At 43.6% G+C, this 16,693-nt stretch overlaps 1 protein-coding gene across 2 annotated transcripts in view; it reads left to right on the top strand.

Annotated features, from left to right (window-relative positions):
- Positions 1-5,809: 5,809 nt before the first annotated feature.
- eps15 (epidermal growth factor receptor pathway substrate 15) overlaps positions 5,810-16,693 on the top strand; it is a 155,681-nt gene continuing 144,797 nt past the window's right edge. Inside the window, exon 1 of one of the 2 annotated variants that reach the window (XM_073063013.1) lies at positions 5,810-5,923. In XM_073063013.1, the coding sequence (XP_072919114.1) occupies positions 5,897-5,923 (27 nt within the window). In that variant the 5' untranslated portion in view covers positions 5,810-5,896. The remainder of the gene's footprint in view (positions 5,924-16,693) is intronic. The other variant, XM_073063012.1, reaches the window with a different exon arrangement.

The following is a 16,693-nucleotide window of genomic DNA, read 5'->3' on the forward strand; positions in this document are numbered from 1 at the left end:
TGAATCTAATACTTGATTCCAGTGTTATAGTTCACCTGAAAATAATGATTCGAAGCAGTGTCCAGGGATGGAACATAGAACAGTACAAATAGAGTAATACACCACAAAATATTGGTGGAACTCAGCATGTCAGACAGTGTATATGGAGAGGAATAAACAGTTGACATTTTGGTCAAGATCCTTCAAGACTGGAAAGGAAGTGGGTCAAAGTCAGAACATGAAGGTGAGTGGAGGGAGGGATGAGTACATGGTGGCAGATGATATGTGAAGCCAGGTGAGGGGGAAGGTGGGCAGAAGGGGGGGGATGAAGTGAGAAGCTGGGAGGTGAAAGGTGGAAAAGGACAGAAGGAGGAATCTGATAGTAGAGTGTACCGTGGGAGAAAGAGAAGATGGAAGAGCAATAAAGGGAGATGGTGGGCAAGTGAGGAGAAGTGAAGGGGTAAGAGGGGAGCCAGAATGGGGAATAAAAAAGAGAAGGGGAAGAGTGGAAAATGACTGAAAATTAGAGAAATCGATGTTTATGCCATCAAGTATAGGCTATTCATTCAGAATATGAGATGTTGCTCCCCCAACCTGAATGTGGTCTTATCGTAACAGTAGAGGAAGCCATGAACGACATATCAGGCCCGGCTGTGATGCCAATCTACTGATTTCATCTTCTTGCAGAGATTCCTATCTCTATTTTCTGTCTATTTTTTCTCTATTTCCAAAACGTCGACTATTTTCTGAAACATTGACTACTTTTTTCCATGGATGCTGCCTGGCCAGCTGAGTTCCTCTAGCATTTTGTGTATGTTGCTCTCTATATTCTGTCTGTTCAAGTGTCTGTCTGAATGCCTCTTAAATGGTGCTACTGTTTTTGCGTAGATCACCTTCCCTGAGAGCCCATTCCAGGGCATCTCCCACTCTAGAAGGAGAAAGAAAAGTTGATTTGCAAATCTTTTTTTGAACATTCCCCATTTCACGTTAAACTTATGCCCACTAGTATTTGACATTTCCACCTGGGAAAAAGGCTGTCAATCCTATCAATCAATGTTGTCTCTTTGTCAGCTCAACCCCCACAGCTTCCAGTCCTCCAGTGAAAACAACCCAAATTTGTCCAACCTCTCCTTTATAGATAATAGTCTATTCTAGGCAACATCCTTGTAAATCTTTTCATCACCATCTCCAAAGCTTCAATATCTTTCATGTAACACAGTGGAGTGAACTTTATACAGCTGGAATGTGACTTCCCATCTTTTATACTCAATACCCTGACTGATTAAGGCAGGCATGCTGTATCCTTTCCTTCCCACCTTATCAGTTTGTATTGCCACTTTCAGGGAGCTGGACTTGCACCCCAGAATTCCCCTCTGCATTTCTGGTCCTAAGGGTCCTTCCATTTTATGGTAAGCCTTCCTCTTGCATTTGACTTCTCAGAATATATCCTCATATTTGTCTGGATGAAATTCTATCTCCATTTCTCTGCCCACATTTCCACCTGGTTTATATATACCTTGTTCTGTCCTTTGAAAACCTTCTTCAATATCCAAAACTATCAATTTTCTTTTCAACAGCAGCTTTACTAATCAGATCACTTCTACTTTCATCCTGTTTGTTAGTATAACAAATAATAGAGGCCAACCACTGATTCTGGTGGAACACCACTCACCACAGACCATTCCCATTAATGGGCATTATTGTATATTCTGAACTTCGGCTACCTGTAATGCTGCTTCAGAATTGAATATGAACCAACTAAATTTCAGCTGAAAGAAGGAAATCTGGAGACTTCAGTGTTGAGGTTTCCAGGGCCATTTATTCACAATTGTGTGTGACTTTGCTAACATCATAAGAGTCTGAAAGTTAAGTTTCTATGAAATAATTACATTCTTTGTCGCTTACTTTGTTTTGCAGCAGCTGGAAAGGAGTATGTTGAAAAATGTGTCCTGTTCAAAGTTTAGGCTTATGGTTGTGGTCCATTTCGTTTTATTAGTAATGCTGCTTTTCGCAGTGGCTTTGATAAGAATCAACTGCATTGCAGTATTCTGGCATTACTAGTACATAAGGATGTTGAAAGGAATATATTTGTAGGTATAAATTTGCACTTAAATATTCTGGTCCAAATCAGGTAAGTGTAATAAATTTCTTTACCTAAAGTTCACTAATGATCATTTAAAAATGAAAATCCATTGATTATATAGTCATCATTACTGATACACATTTGTTACTTCAGATTTATTTTGGTAGCAAAATATAAGTTCCTAAGTACATTATCTCTTAATTTGGTGGTCTTGATAAATGAGTATCACTTCAATACTTTGACCTATTGGCCAAAGGTGCACTTGTGAATATCAAAGAAGAGACTGCAGGAGTTGGTCTATCATTGAATTTCAAAAGCACAAAGGTTACATTATCTAGAGATTTAAATGAATTCTAAATACATAATTGCTAACTGGTCAAAAGAGGGTGTGCACAGACAAAATCAAAGTTCAAAAACTTAGAAAGAAAACAATTTCAACCTTGATCATGTTATTGATACATTACTGTATAAAGATAGGAAAGTGGAGCAGGAGTAGACCAGTTGGCCCTGGATCCACAGTCCAAAAGAAATCGTGGTTTATTCAACCTTGTCTTCAACACATTTTCTGCTCTCTTGAATGTTTTGTTAAGTACCTGTCTATTTCCACTGCACATATTGTCAATGACACCACTGTTCTTTGTGATGGAGAATTACACTGATTTTCATCTTCTGAAAAATGGGTAATCTCTTATTCCAAAATGATACCTCTGACTTCAAGGTACACTCTAGAAGGAAACATCCTCTCCACTCCATTTTGCCAACTACCCCCCCCCCCAAAAAAAAACTTGTATGTTTATTGGTCTTGGTTTATTGTCACATGTATCAAAATAGAGTGAAAAGCCGATCATATAGATCAAATTATTACACAGTGCATTGAGGTAGAACAAGGTAAGTCAATAATAATGCAGAATAAGATGTAAAAGCTGTAGAGAAAATGCAGTGCAGGTAAACAATAAAGAGCAAGATCATAGTGAGATAGATTGTGAGATCAAGAGTCCATCTTATTGCACAAGAGTCCAATTCAAGAGCCTGATAACAGCAGGATAGAAGCTGTCCATGAGCCCAATGGTACATGCTTTTAGGTACTTGTATCTTCTGTCTGATAGGAGAGGAGAGAAGAGAAGAGAGAATGCCTGGAGTGGGGTCTTTGGTTATGCTAGCTGTGTTTCCTGAGGCAGCAAGAAGTATAGATAGAGTCCACAGAGGGGATGCTGCTTCTCATGATGTGCCAATAAGATTATCTTACGTTTTAAAAAATTCCATTATGTCACATCCTTTCTTCATGTGACAACTTCATCCTTTGAATCCACTTGTAAACACTTTCTGCACAGCCTCGAATACAAGTTCATCAATCATCAAATATGAAGACTAAAACAGTATTTCACATGTGGTCTCACCATTGCTCCATAAGGTTGCATCAAACTTCCCTAACATTAAACTCCTTACTCTGTGCCATAAAGGCCAAGATTCCATTAGCCTTTTAATTACTTTCTGTAACTGTGTACTAACTTTATGCACTAGGATGATATGTACAGCAATATTTTATTACTTTTTATTTTTCCAAAATGTATAACCTAACGTTTTTCCACACCGTATTCTATTGGCCTCTATCTTGCCAATCCTTTAACCTATTTCACTTTATGTCACCATAATTTAATTGAATTTCTTACATCCTTCACATACATGAGGAATAAAAATCTTTATGTTACATCTCTGTTTAAATGTGCAATGTACAATCATAGTAATTTATAATAATTTATAATAAATAGAACAGTTAATGTAACAGAAATACACTCAAATCAGTATGAGTTAATCAGTCAGATGGCCTGGTGGAAGAAGCTGTCCCGGAGCCTGTTGGTGCTGGCTTTTATGCTGTGGTACCGTTTCCCAGATGGTGGTTGGGGTGACTCAGGTCCCCAATGATCCTACAGGCCCTTTTTACACACCTGTCTTTGTAAATGTCTTGAATCATGGAAAGTACACAACTACAGATGCGCTGGGCTGTACGCACCACTCTCTGTAGAGTCTTGTGATTAAGGGAGGTACAATTAAGGGATGCAGCCAGTCAGGATGCTCTCAATTGTGCCCCTGTAGAAAGTGCTTAGGATTTGGGGGCTCATACTAAACTTCCTCAACCTGAGGTGAAAGAGGTGCTGTTGTACTTTTTCACCAGACAGCTGGTGTGTATAGACTACGTGAGATCCTGCTTGTCTGCTCTACACTCAGCTTCTTCATCCTAACTATGGCTGTAAATTGTAAATGGCTAAGTCCTCAACATTGATCCACTTGGTGTCCTCTAGGTATTGATTGCCAATATGAAAAAGACTTATTTATTCTGAGTCTTTGTTTCCTGTTATCCACTTCCCTATCCATGCATAAGATATAGGAGCAGAATTAGGCAATTTGGCACATTGGGTCAGTGCTGTCATTCCATCATAGCTGATTTATTATCCCTCTCAATCCTATTCTCCTGCCTTCTCCCTTTGACTCCCTTACTAATCAAGAACCTATCAATTTCCATGTTAGATACATCCACAGTGGATAGCATGATGCTATTACAGCTTTGAGTTCCCTCCCCGTGGAGTGCGTGGGTTTCTCTGGTGTCCTCTCACATTCCAAAGATGTACTGGTTAATTAGTCATTGTAAATTGATTAAGCAAAGGTTAAATTTGATGTTGATACATTTTTTTGAAGAATATATTTCTGTTTCATTGTGCACCCTTTTCCTCTGCAGTAACCTTTCATTTGGCACTTTATCAAACGTCTTGTGAAAATGCAAATATACTACATTTACTAGCTTCGCTTTATCCACCCTTTTTGTTATATTCTGGAAGAATACTAACAAATTTGTTTTGCATCATTTCCTTTTCGTACTAGAATTTTAATTCTCCTTAATTGTCTTTTGATGTTTTAAATGTCTTGCTATTATCTTCTCCATAAAAATTCCAGTATTTTTTTTCTATAACAGATGTTAGGCCAAGTTCCTGCTTTCTGTCTCGCTCCTTTCCTGAATAGCTCAAATAAAAAAGTTTTTTTCCCCAGGATGTTTTATGGATGTAAAGAGTGGACCTTTTGAGAAGTTGGAGGAAGATGTTTGTCACGTATGAAAAGTCCTGGTTAAAATTCAACAGAAACCAAAGAGAACCAAGCATTCGTTATTAGTAAGGTCTAATTGTTTCCTTAAACCCATAATATTTAAACTAAACTCGCAGATTTTGCAAACGTAATGCAGGCATATACTGGAACAGAAGTAATCGCGCTCGGCTAACTGAATAATAAACAAACAGAAGACTTCGTCCAAGATGGAAGGAAGCAAAATGTGTTTTTAGCAGTTTTAGAATTGTTTTTAAGAACTAATCTATTGAATCACTAATAAATGAAACTGACGCAATGGCATCTGTTTATGATTGTTGCGTTCAACTTGCTATTTCTCATTAGTTATTTTCACTTCCATTTGACGGCATCTGTAGATTTAAAAACGTTCTTTTTAAAAAGTGTCCAAATTGCGAGAATTGTTCATTTTTTTACGTTAAGTATATTTGGACTGATAATTGCGGGATTTCACCCCACAGCTCCCCGTCACCCTTACTCCCTGCCTTTCAGATAGCCAATTCTCCACTCTGCTTGGGCTTTGAATTTGCTTACCGGTTTTATTAAGTGACTGCCACAGGCACGAGAGGAAATGTGTCTGTCCGTGTATTTGCCGGCAAACAGTGCTGAGATGAATCAGTCCAGGAAGTGTGTTCCATTGGAATTCCGGTGCCAGGTTTTATTTGTAGTCCTGGACTCGCGAACTTTTTTCAGTGCATGATGGGCTAAAGTGAAGGAACCAGCATGGCGGGGCACTTTACAGTCACTCAGGTAAGAGCAGGGCGATCTCACTCAAAATATTCGTACTGTTAATGCGTTTAGGACGATATCTATAAGATAAATCACTAGATTGCGAAAAGCGGCTCTGGCCCTTGAGAGCCCTTACATTTGACTCCATAACGTTCGCATTACATTGGGCCTGTGTGGCAAAGGCAAACGATTAACATGGAAACAAACCTGCGGGCGTAGTTTGCGGAAAGTTTGGGGCTTGTTTTTAAGTTTGTGTTGGGCCTACCCGGCCGAGGCCGACTGGCCTCCGGCCTTCGGCTGCCTCCAGAGGCTGGATTCATCGGCGGATGGGCTGGTGCTACGAAGGCGGCTGTTGTAGTGCAGCTTGGTGGGTGGGGGATGAACCAACAGGGTTTAAATTGTATCGGGAACATGTTTGGCAGATGTAACTTGCAAATTAAGGCCTCCGATTTAAGGGGACGAGATGTGTTCACTCTTAATGCAGTTCCTTATAAATTAACATCTTCTGTTTTGAGTGATAATACATTTGACCCCCAGTCGTCGTACTTCGCTATTTTCTCATTATTTGTACTGGGCACTTCCTGCCTGCCTGCTCACCCACCCTTTCAGACAAACACTCTAATAATTAAATGGAGAGTGGGGAAGAGTGATTTTTCACCTTCCAAAACAGTACTGAATAATGATTCGGCACAACATCGTGGGCCGAACGGCCTGTTCCTGTGCTGTACTGTTCTGTGAGCAGACTGAAATTGTACTGGCACTAAATAGATACTGTTATTTGATCACATCACGCAGTGTACGCTGTTGCCAGCTTTTTAAGTCACAGTGAACATAGATGGGAATTCAGTGCGTCCAGATTGCATATTCTTTTACAAATCAGATGTTTAAGATGTAGAGACTTGAAAATGCACTTACTAGTCTATGATGAATTTCTTTATTACAAACTAAATTTGTCCTATTCCTACCACTCTTGTTGTAAGGAATTTGTTTCTTTGGAACTAAGATTAAAAAGTATATCATCAAAAGGCATTTTCTTCTCATATATTAGCTTATTAAACAAAGTACAAACCCACAATGTGCCTACAGCCCTGAATTGCATTGTTTATTCCTGACCCATCTTGTTCCCTTTCTAAACCCATATTCTTCCCATCAAATTGCTAACCATGGGGTTTCCATTCTGGCACTTTAACTCATATTGTGAATGATTTTCTTTCCTTGGCTGTCTTCTTCAAACCTGTTGTTGTCACCCCTCATCCTTAAATTATGGACCCCTATCCAAACCCTTTTCCTCAAGTTTTTTGAACATACTCTTTCCCACTTCTTTCTTCTTTTCCCAAAGTGCCTTGGTTCTATACCTCTAATCTCCTGTTCCTGCCATGTTACCAAAATGGTTGTTGTCAAAAATACTGATAATATCCTGTGAAATAATGATTGACTACAGCATCCTCCTTCATCCTTTTTGAGATGAGAAGGATAGAACACATTTATTTCCATCTTGTCTATCAAGTCACAACCAGAGAATCACCATTGAAGATGGGCGAATGAAGGGTCTTGGTCCAAAACATTGATTGTATATTCATTTCCATAGATGTTGCCTGACCTGCTGAGTTCCTCCAGCATTTTGTGTGAATCACCTTTGAACGTTTCTTTTTTGATTCCATGCCTCTTGTGCTTCTTAGAATATATCCTTTACTTACCATCACTTTCAGTGTGTCAGCATATTCTTTGCTCACCTGAGGTAATGCAAGTTTGAGATGAAACCCTCAAATACAGCATTAAACATCTAGGAGCAATGATCCTTGCCTTTTGTATACTTCTGGGGCCTGGGCTATCTACAGCAAGCGCTAACTGTTCGGGAGGAAGATCACCATCACTGTCTCCGCAAAGTCTTCCAGATTACTGGCTTGATAAGCAAACTAAAGTCAGTGTCCATCTGAATCTCTCAGTGCAGCCCATTACCAGGCCATGCTGTTTGCATGCTTAACACCAGATGATTGAACTAGGTATTCAAATCCAAGCCCTGTAAGGAAGATAAATAGAGGAATACTAGATAAACAGAGGAAAAGATTTAATGATGTTCTCAAAACCTCCTTGGAAAAATGTAGGATCCACACCAAGTAATGAGATTTTGCTGCCCTATGACTGCTTACAGTGGTGTTGAAGCATTTGGAATAGCTTTGAACATCTCAAGCTTGTGCACAGCTCTATGCATAGGCCACAGTTTCAGACAGTTCCAAAGCTATCCACCCTGTTGGGTACCTTCTACTCCACTTGTGGCACGATCTGTAGGGCCCACACTGGTTTCTTCAGTCATTTTGGAATTCACAGAACTGGAGGAGAAGTAAGTCATCCTTCTTCCCAAAGGATTGTCTAAGCCCCCCCTCCCCCACCAACACTAACTCATTTACATTCAGCAACATCATCCAAAAATATTGCATCAGTTCTGCTCTGATGGTAGCCAGTTCTGCCTAGTGCCCTAACCCTTCGAAAGTCTCCAACTTGTAATACTTCAATATCCAATACTCGGATCAGCAGAAATTTCCTCCGGCAAAACACAATTCATTCATAGCTTGTCACACCAGACAGCCAGCCACTCTAGTGTTGTTTGGTTAATGTTGAGCAGGCCAGTGTCAGCTAAATCAGGTGAGAGTGGGCAGTTGCACAGAACGTGTTCAATGTTCTGCACCCTTTTGCCACACTCACAGGATTTGCTGGTCTTCAAACCCCACTTCACCATATTGTCTTCCGTCCTACAAACTCCTGCTCTCACTCTGTTGAGAGTGCACCACTTCCGTCTATCAAACAGGGCTCCGCCTGGCAACATTTCTGTGGGGTTTGCACTGTATTATTTGGTGGGGTTCTGGCTTCTGTTTGTTGCCAGAGGTCAATCCTGTATGTTTGGGGGGGGTGTTCCGTGCGGTAGTTCCTCCACTGTAGAAAAGCTTTTCATCAATTTTAGGCAGTTAGAAACTGACATATGATGATGTAATGGGTGCCATGGATCCGAGTTCTGTTCACCTTTTTCAGTTTTTGTTGTTGCGTGCCCTTGGATCTCTGGGGGAGCAATGCCTACAAGTCTGTAAATGATGTTAGTGGGTGTGGATGCAGTGTGCCTGTGATTATTTGGCAGACTTCGTTAAGCAATGGGTTTATTTTCTTCGTCTGGGCTGATCTGCCCCACACAGGTGCACAGTATTCTGCAGGTGCATAGCAGAGTGCCTGGGCAGTTGATCTAGTGTGTGAGCATTAGCTCCCCATTTCGTGCCTCCTAATTTTTTCGAGAGAATTGCGAGAGCCAACTTTCCCTTGGAGTTTTTGGATGAGTGCGGCAAATGAGAGCGTTCTATCCAGTGTCATGCCCAAGTAAATTGGAGTCGGATGGTGTTCGAGCTCCTTCCCACACCAGAAGATCTTGAATTTCCGAGCTGCTTCTCGACTCCTCAGGTGGAATGCACACACTTGAGTTTTTGATGGATTTGGGTTCAGAGACCATTTTTCATAATACTGCTTTATTGCTTCATGGACTGCTGTAAGTTGTACTTCAACTTCTTGGAAGGAGTTAGCTTGTGTTGCTATGCATAGGTCGTCTGCATAGACAAACCTGCGTGTGTTAGGAAAGGTTGGTAGGTCGTTTGTGTAAACATCAAATAGTAGAGGTGCCAGGACTGATCCCTGTGGTATTCCGTTCTTTTGTGGACGCCACCTACTCTTAATTCCAGTCATTCCTACGTAAAATCTGTGATTTTCTAGGAGGCTTCTTATTACTTTGACTGTGGTTTCGTTCTTTAACATTTTAGATAATTTCAGTAGAAGGCCTCTGTGATTCACAGTGTCGTATGCTGCTGTTAAGTCAATGAATACTGCCCCTGTAATTTGTTGCATTTCAAAGCCATCCTCAATATACTGAGTTAAGTTCAAGACTTGACTGCAGCAAGAGCGGCCTGGCCTGAACCCGGCTTGGTCTGGTGTTAGAAGATCTTCGACTAAGGGGGATATTCTTTTCAGTACGAGTCTCTCATTGAGTTAACAGAGAGTGCAGAGCAAGGAAATTGGTCTGTAATTTTTAGGAATGTTGGGGCTTTTATTGGGTTTTAGGAGAGCAACAACTTTGGCTGTTCTCCATTTTTAAAGTATTTTTAATGATCTTAGGCAACAGTTAAAAAGAGACAGAAGCCAGTGCAGTGCTTTAGGTCCAAGATGTTTAAGGAATTCATTAAGAATCCCATCTATGCCAGCTGCTTTGTTGGATTTTACCTGTGATACTTCATCCTTTAATTCTTCTAGGGTGAGAGGTGGGACGTTGTTATTCCTGTTTGAGAGAGCTGACTCTGTCTCCTGATGTTGCTTTTTCTTTTGCCTCCGTTCCTTGTTATTTGGTCGACCATTTAATATTAGTTGGTGGGCAACCTGATTGGGTGTTACGGCAGCAATTCTCTGTGGTGGTCTATTGTCTGAGTTGAGTTTCCGAATGGTTGCCCATGCCTTCTTACTGTCGTTGGTCATGTCTGTGTTTTCTGTCAGTTCCTGCCAATGCTATTGTTTCTCTTGGCTCAGTAGGGACAGAACTGACTCTCCCATTTCATTTATGTCTTGACCAAACAGGTCTTGGTCGTATAAGTTGACATACTCATCATAGCTTTGCTTGATATCACTAGTTAATCCCTGAATATATTTGGTTCTGCACCCTTTGGGTATATTCTGCTGCGCTACTATCCAGATTAGTCGGACAAATTCATCATAATGATCAGGTTCTGGTGGTATGGTGTCGATAAATTGATCCAATTCGCTTTTCTCAGATTAAATCTTGGTAGGTGCTTTGATGGTACAGGTCTCAGAACTGGAAGGGATTCTATCTGGGCCGGACGGTGTTGGGATTTGGGTATATATTGGAGGACTGTTCGTGTGAAGAGGTTGGAGCTTGCTGAGGTAACAAAGGCAAGGTCTGTGTTGTATCCTTCTCTCCACCTGGCACTTGTGAAGGTAGGGGTGTCCTTTAACTCATATAGTAGCTCAAGGCTGTTGTTTAGAGCCCATGATACAACTCCTTCTCCGTTTGCATCATCATCTTCGTATTCCCAGTTGGTGCTATGGCTACTAAAGTCTCCAATAATGAGGTACATTTTGTCTTGGAGATCTAGGTTAGGTGGCCACATGAATGGTTCATTAGGGGGTTTGTTGACTGAGATAATATTTATGTGTTTTGTTTCAACTTTCAGAAGTTCCATTGAACCAGCTTAGATGTTTGCTGTGCTCATTACTATAGATTTATCTTTAACGAAGATTGCACTTCCAAAGTTTGACTAGGAGTGTCAGTAGCCAAGTGCATTCCTGGCACGTGGGGTTGGTTGTTCAGCCTATGAGTTTCTTGTAGATCTAAGACATAACCTTTGAAGGCCACAAGCTCTTATTCCCAGTTCCATTTTTCCTTGTCTCTCTTGCTGGCAAATTGAACCAGCATCTTTGATTTTAGATTGACTCCAGAATGAAATATTCACCACAATCCTCTTTTATTTTAGTGAAAGCTTTCATAAATATAGTATTCTTGAAAACTGAGTATCATTGGTTGCATTGTGGATATGAGAGCTGACATTGCTGAAGTTAATGTTTCTGAGAGAAAGAAGCTGAACGCTACCTTGTGATCCCTCTGCCGTATTATTTATGTACTTTCATTGTAGTTTGTACTCAATTTATGACTTTCACCGTGCTGCTGCCACAAAACAGATTTGCCCGATGTTCAGTGGGATTGTCAGGCCTCCGCTGGTCTCCATCACGTAAATCTGAGTTCATCCATGCATTAGCTGCTTTCATAGTCATAGAAAAGTACAGCGCAGAAACAGCCCATCTAGTCATGCTGAACCATTTAGATTGCCCTCTCCCATCAACCTGCACCAGGACCACAGAGCCCTCCATACCCCTACTATCCACATACCTATCCAAACCTCTTAAAAGTTGAAATCGAACTTGCATGCACCACTTTCACTGACAGCTCGTTCCACATTCTCATGACTGTCAGAGTGAAGAAGTTTCCCCTCATGTTCCATCTTTAACTTTTCACTTTTCATCCTTTACCCATGACCCCGTTTGTAGTCCCACCAGCCTCAGTGGAAAAAAGCCTGCTTGCATTTACCCTGTCTATACCCCTCACAATTTTGTAAACCTCTATCAAATCTCCTCTGGATCTTCTACGTTCCAAGGAATAAAGTCCTAACCTATTCAGTCTTAACTTGTAACTTGGTTCCTCCAGACCTGGCAACGTCCATGTAAAGTAGTGGTCGCCAACCCGTTGATCACGATCGACTAGTTGATCTTTGAGACTTTTCCAGTAGATCCCGAAAAAAAAGAAAAATAAATGCACAAATACTGTTGAGAGATTGTTTCTGGGTTGCGGGGTTTTAGTTCCGTTCTTTCTGCCCAGTGTGTATGCGTGTAGCTCCCCTACACTACACAGTGTACTTCAGTGGTCCCCAACCTCCAGGCCACGAGGAAACGATAGGAGTCAGCTGCACCTTTCCTCATTCCCTGTCACACTCACTGTTGAACTTGAGCCCATGCGAGGTCATCAGTCGCCTAACCGCAGTAACGCCCTCGCGCCAGGGATCACTGGTTGGCCTCGGGCGGCCGGTGGGAAGTGCCGTCGCTGCTGGCCTGGAGCACTGCCTCTAAACCTGTTTAACTCACCGAATGTTCGTGGGGAATCTGGTGCTAAAATATTCGCAGACGACCTAATTCAGGCTCAGCGTTTCGTAAGTATCAGAGCAGCTACCTCGCTGCGATCTACTGAAACAAACTTTTGTCGGCCGATAGATCCTATAAGGGGGGGGGGGGGCGGCGGGTGTGCGCCCTGTTGCACTCCTCGCTCAGTCGGTCGCTTTCTCTGGACTGCGACCGCCACGGCCCTGGTGCGGGGACCTCCGGCCCTGACCTTGTCCTTGCACCCCCCCCACAACCAGCCGTACCTGGCCAAGGCATCTGGCGGCCGGTGGGCGGGCGGGAAACTGAAGTTCGGGCCTGGAGGCTGTCTAATAAGGCAATGAAGCCCTCAAAACTGCTTCGGTACCCTGAGTCCAAGCACCCAGCACTTAAAGACAAGCCCGTTGAGTTTTGTGAGCAGAAAAAATGTGAGCAACACGGGACAGAAGCTAAGTGCCAAGAGCTGCGAAAACTAAATTACGGAATAGACTAGACATAAGGAACCTGCTTGGAGTATTGCTGTATTCCTGTCGTGTTTAATACCCCCACCCCCTGTCGGCGGGTCCGCATGAATATTGTCAATATTAAACCAGTCCGCTGTTCCAAAAAATGGTGGGTACCCTGGTGTTTATACATTATTTCTATTTCGGTTTGTGGGGTTTTACTTCCGGTCTTTTCTGCCCCGGTGCGCATGCATGTAACTCATTAATCTGGGGTTGATCTCGCCTTTTAGTAAGGCTGAGGTAAGGGATCTTGGGCTTAAAAAGGTTGGTGACCACTAATGTAAAGCAACACACACAAACTGCTGGAGGAACTCAGCGGGCCAGGCAGCACCTATGGAAAAAAGTACAGTTGACATTTTGGGCCAAAACCCTTCAACAGGACTGGAGAAAAAATACTGAGGAGTAGATTAACCTCCAGCATTTTGTGTGTGTTGCTTGGATTTCCAGCATCTGCAGATTTTTTCTTGTTTGAACATCCATGTAAATTCGCTCTGTACTCTTTCAACCTTATTTACATCTTTCCTGTAGGTAGGTGGCCAAAACTGCACACAGTACTCCAAATTAGGCCTCACCAACGTCTTATACAACTTCAACATAACATCCCTTCTCCTGTACTCAATACATTGATTTATGAAAGCCAATGTGTCAAAAGCTTTCTTTGTGACCCTATCTACCTGTTGACGCCATTTTCAACAAATTGTGGACCTTTATTCCCAGATCCCTTTTTCCTATCACACTCCTCTGTGGCTTACTGCTCACTGACTGAGAGCTACCCTGGCTGGTCTTACCCAAGGGCAATATCTTGCACTTGTCTGCATTAAATTCCATCTACCATTCCTCAGCCCATTTTTCCAACTGGTCCAGATCCTGCTGCAACCCATGACAGTCTTCCTCACTACACCCCTGGTCTTGGTGTCATCCGCAAATTTGCTGATCCGTTTAACCACATTATTATCCAGATTGTTGATAATAGATGACAAACAACAAAGGATCTGGCACCGATCTCTGCAGCACACCATTAGTCACAGGCTTCCATTCAGAGAGGCAACCCTCTACTACCACCCTCTGGCTTCTCCCACAATGCAAACATCCAAGCCAATTTACTACCTCATCTAGAATGCCGAGCAACTGGAGCTTATCGACCAACCTTGTCAAATGCCTTACTAAAGTCCATGTAGATAACATCCACTGCCTTGCCTTCATCAGCTTTCCTGGTAACTTTATTGAAAAACACTTATTACGGTAGTCAGATATGACCTACCAAGCACAAAGCAATGCTGACAATCCTTAATCAGTCACTGTCTATCCAAGTACCTATATGCCCAGTCCCTCAGAATGCCCTCTAATAATTTTCCCACTACTGATGTCAAGCTCACCAGCCTATCTTGAACAGTGGAACAACATTGCCTATCCTTGAATCCCCCGGTACCTCACCTATTGCTAAGGATGATTTAAATATTCGTGCAATGGCCCTTTAATCAAGTTGTTTTCACTCTTAACCTCTGTAGCTGTTGATCTCCAGCAATTCTCACTTAGGCTGTTTATAAACTCGACCAGACCAGTTCTCTAAGATAACTTTTATCTTCTAGCTGTCTCTTGAGGATTGCTGAAATTTAATCTTTCTGTTGACGGATGTGCCTTGAGATGTTTAATCTGCAATTTCCTCCTAAAACTTTCACTTCTCTGCATCTCTATTGCTTCATTTAAAAATGCTCCTTCAGGCCTACATCCTTGACTAAGCTTTTGGTCTAATATTTATTTATGAGGCTTATTGGTAAATTCTGTTTTGAAGTTTTGTGATATGCATTGCAGTATTTTGTTAAATTAAGGGCATGTGGCGACCCACTTTCTGCGCAGGCGAACTGGCTCACAAATAGCCAGTGCACGGGGGGAGACTTTGGTAATGCACCTCTGATGTCATTTCCGCCCGGAGAGGGAGGGCGCTGGGGATTAAATGCCAGCGCCGCAAAGTTTGAATAAACTAGTCTCGAAACGACTTACCGACTGCGTGTCGTTATTTCAGTGCTGTGTGTAGCACATCGCTACATTGGTGACCCCGACGGTCCAAACGAGATTTGGACCAAAGATGACCGACTCTTCATCTGTTCACACAGTTTCGCTAAAACTGCCGACTTTCTGGATGCTGCGACCACGCGTGTGGTTCAGCCAAGCAGAAGCCCAGTTCCAGATTCGGCAGATCTCTTCTGATTCCACGCGTTACTATCACGTGGTGAGTGCCCTTGACTAGGAGACGGCCGCCCAGGTTGCGGATTTCATACAGTCGTCCCCGGAAGAAGGCAAATATGAAGCATTCATAGCGCTGCTCATTGGGACCTTTGGCCTCTCACAGCGTGAGCGGGGTGCCCGCCTGCTTCACTTGGATGGTTTGGGAAACAGACTGCCATCAGCATTGATGAACGAGATGCTGGCCCTGGCTGACGGACACAAGCCCTGCTGCATGTTCGAGCAAGCGTTCCTAGAGCAACTGCCCGAGGACATACATCTGCTGCTGGCCGACGCAGATTTCAGCGACCCCCGGAAGGTGGCAGCCCGGGCAGACGTGCTGTGGAAAGCCAAGAGGGAGAGCGTGGCGTCCGTCGGTCAGATTACCAGGCCACGTGCTCAACAGCGGACCAGACCAGGTCCGGCAAGGGGGGCACACACAACACAGAGGCAGCAGTGAGGAGGACAGTGAACAGTGGTGTTTCTACCACCAGCGGTGGGGCACAAAAGCCCACCATTGTCGTCCGCCCTGCAAGGGCCAGGGCCAGCTGCCGCTAATGACTATGGCGGCTGGCCACCAGGACAGCCTCTTGTACGTCTGGGACAAACAGTTGGGACGCCGCTTCTTGGCCGACACTGGAGCGGAAATCAGCGACTTGCCCCCGACGGGATTCGACACCCGCAACAGGAAGCCAGGACCCACCCTGAGGGCCGCAAACGGCAGCACGATACGGACCTACGGCACCCGCACAGTGCAGCTGCAGTTTGGCGCCAGCCAGTTCACGTGGGACTTCACACTGGCCGCAGTGGCCCAACCACTCCTGGGGGCGGACTTCTTGCGAGCTCACAGCCTGCTGGTCGACTTGCAAGGGAAAAGACTGGTACATGCCGAGACTTTCCAGACGTTCTCCCTGGGTGAAGCCAAGTTGCCGGCCCCACACCTGGACTCCATCACACTGTCGGACAACGAATTCACCAGAATCCTGGCGGACTTCCCATCGATTCTGGCACCGCAGTTCACGGCAGCCATGCCCAGACACGGGGTTCAGCACCACATTCCGACCCAGGGACCACCCCTCCACACCCGCGCACGAAGGCTCCCCCCCCGGAAAAGCTCCGCCTGGCAAAGGAGGAGTTCAAGAGGATGGAGGAATTGGGGATCGTACGGAGGTCCGACAACTCATGGACCTCCACCCTGCACATGGTGCCCAAAGCAGCCGGGGGTTGGAGACCATGCGGTGACTACCGCAGACTGAACGAGGCTATCATTCCAGACCGCTACCCCGTGCCGCACATACAGGACTTTGCAGCAACCCGGCACGGGGCAAGAATATTTTCCAAAGTAGATCTCGTCCGGGGATACCATCAAATCCCA

Source organism: Hemitrygon akajei, chromosome 12 (genome assembly GCF_048418815.1).
Source record: "Hemitrygon akajei chromosome 12, sHemAka1.3, whole genome shotgun sequence".
Classification (NCBI taxonomy): Eukaryota; Metazoa; Chordata; class Chondrichthyes; order Myliobatiformes; family Dasyatidae; genus Hemitrygon; species Hemitrygon akajei.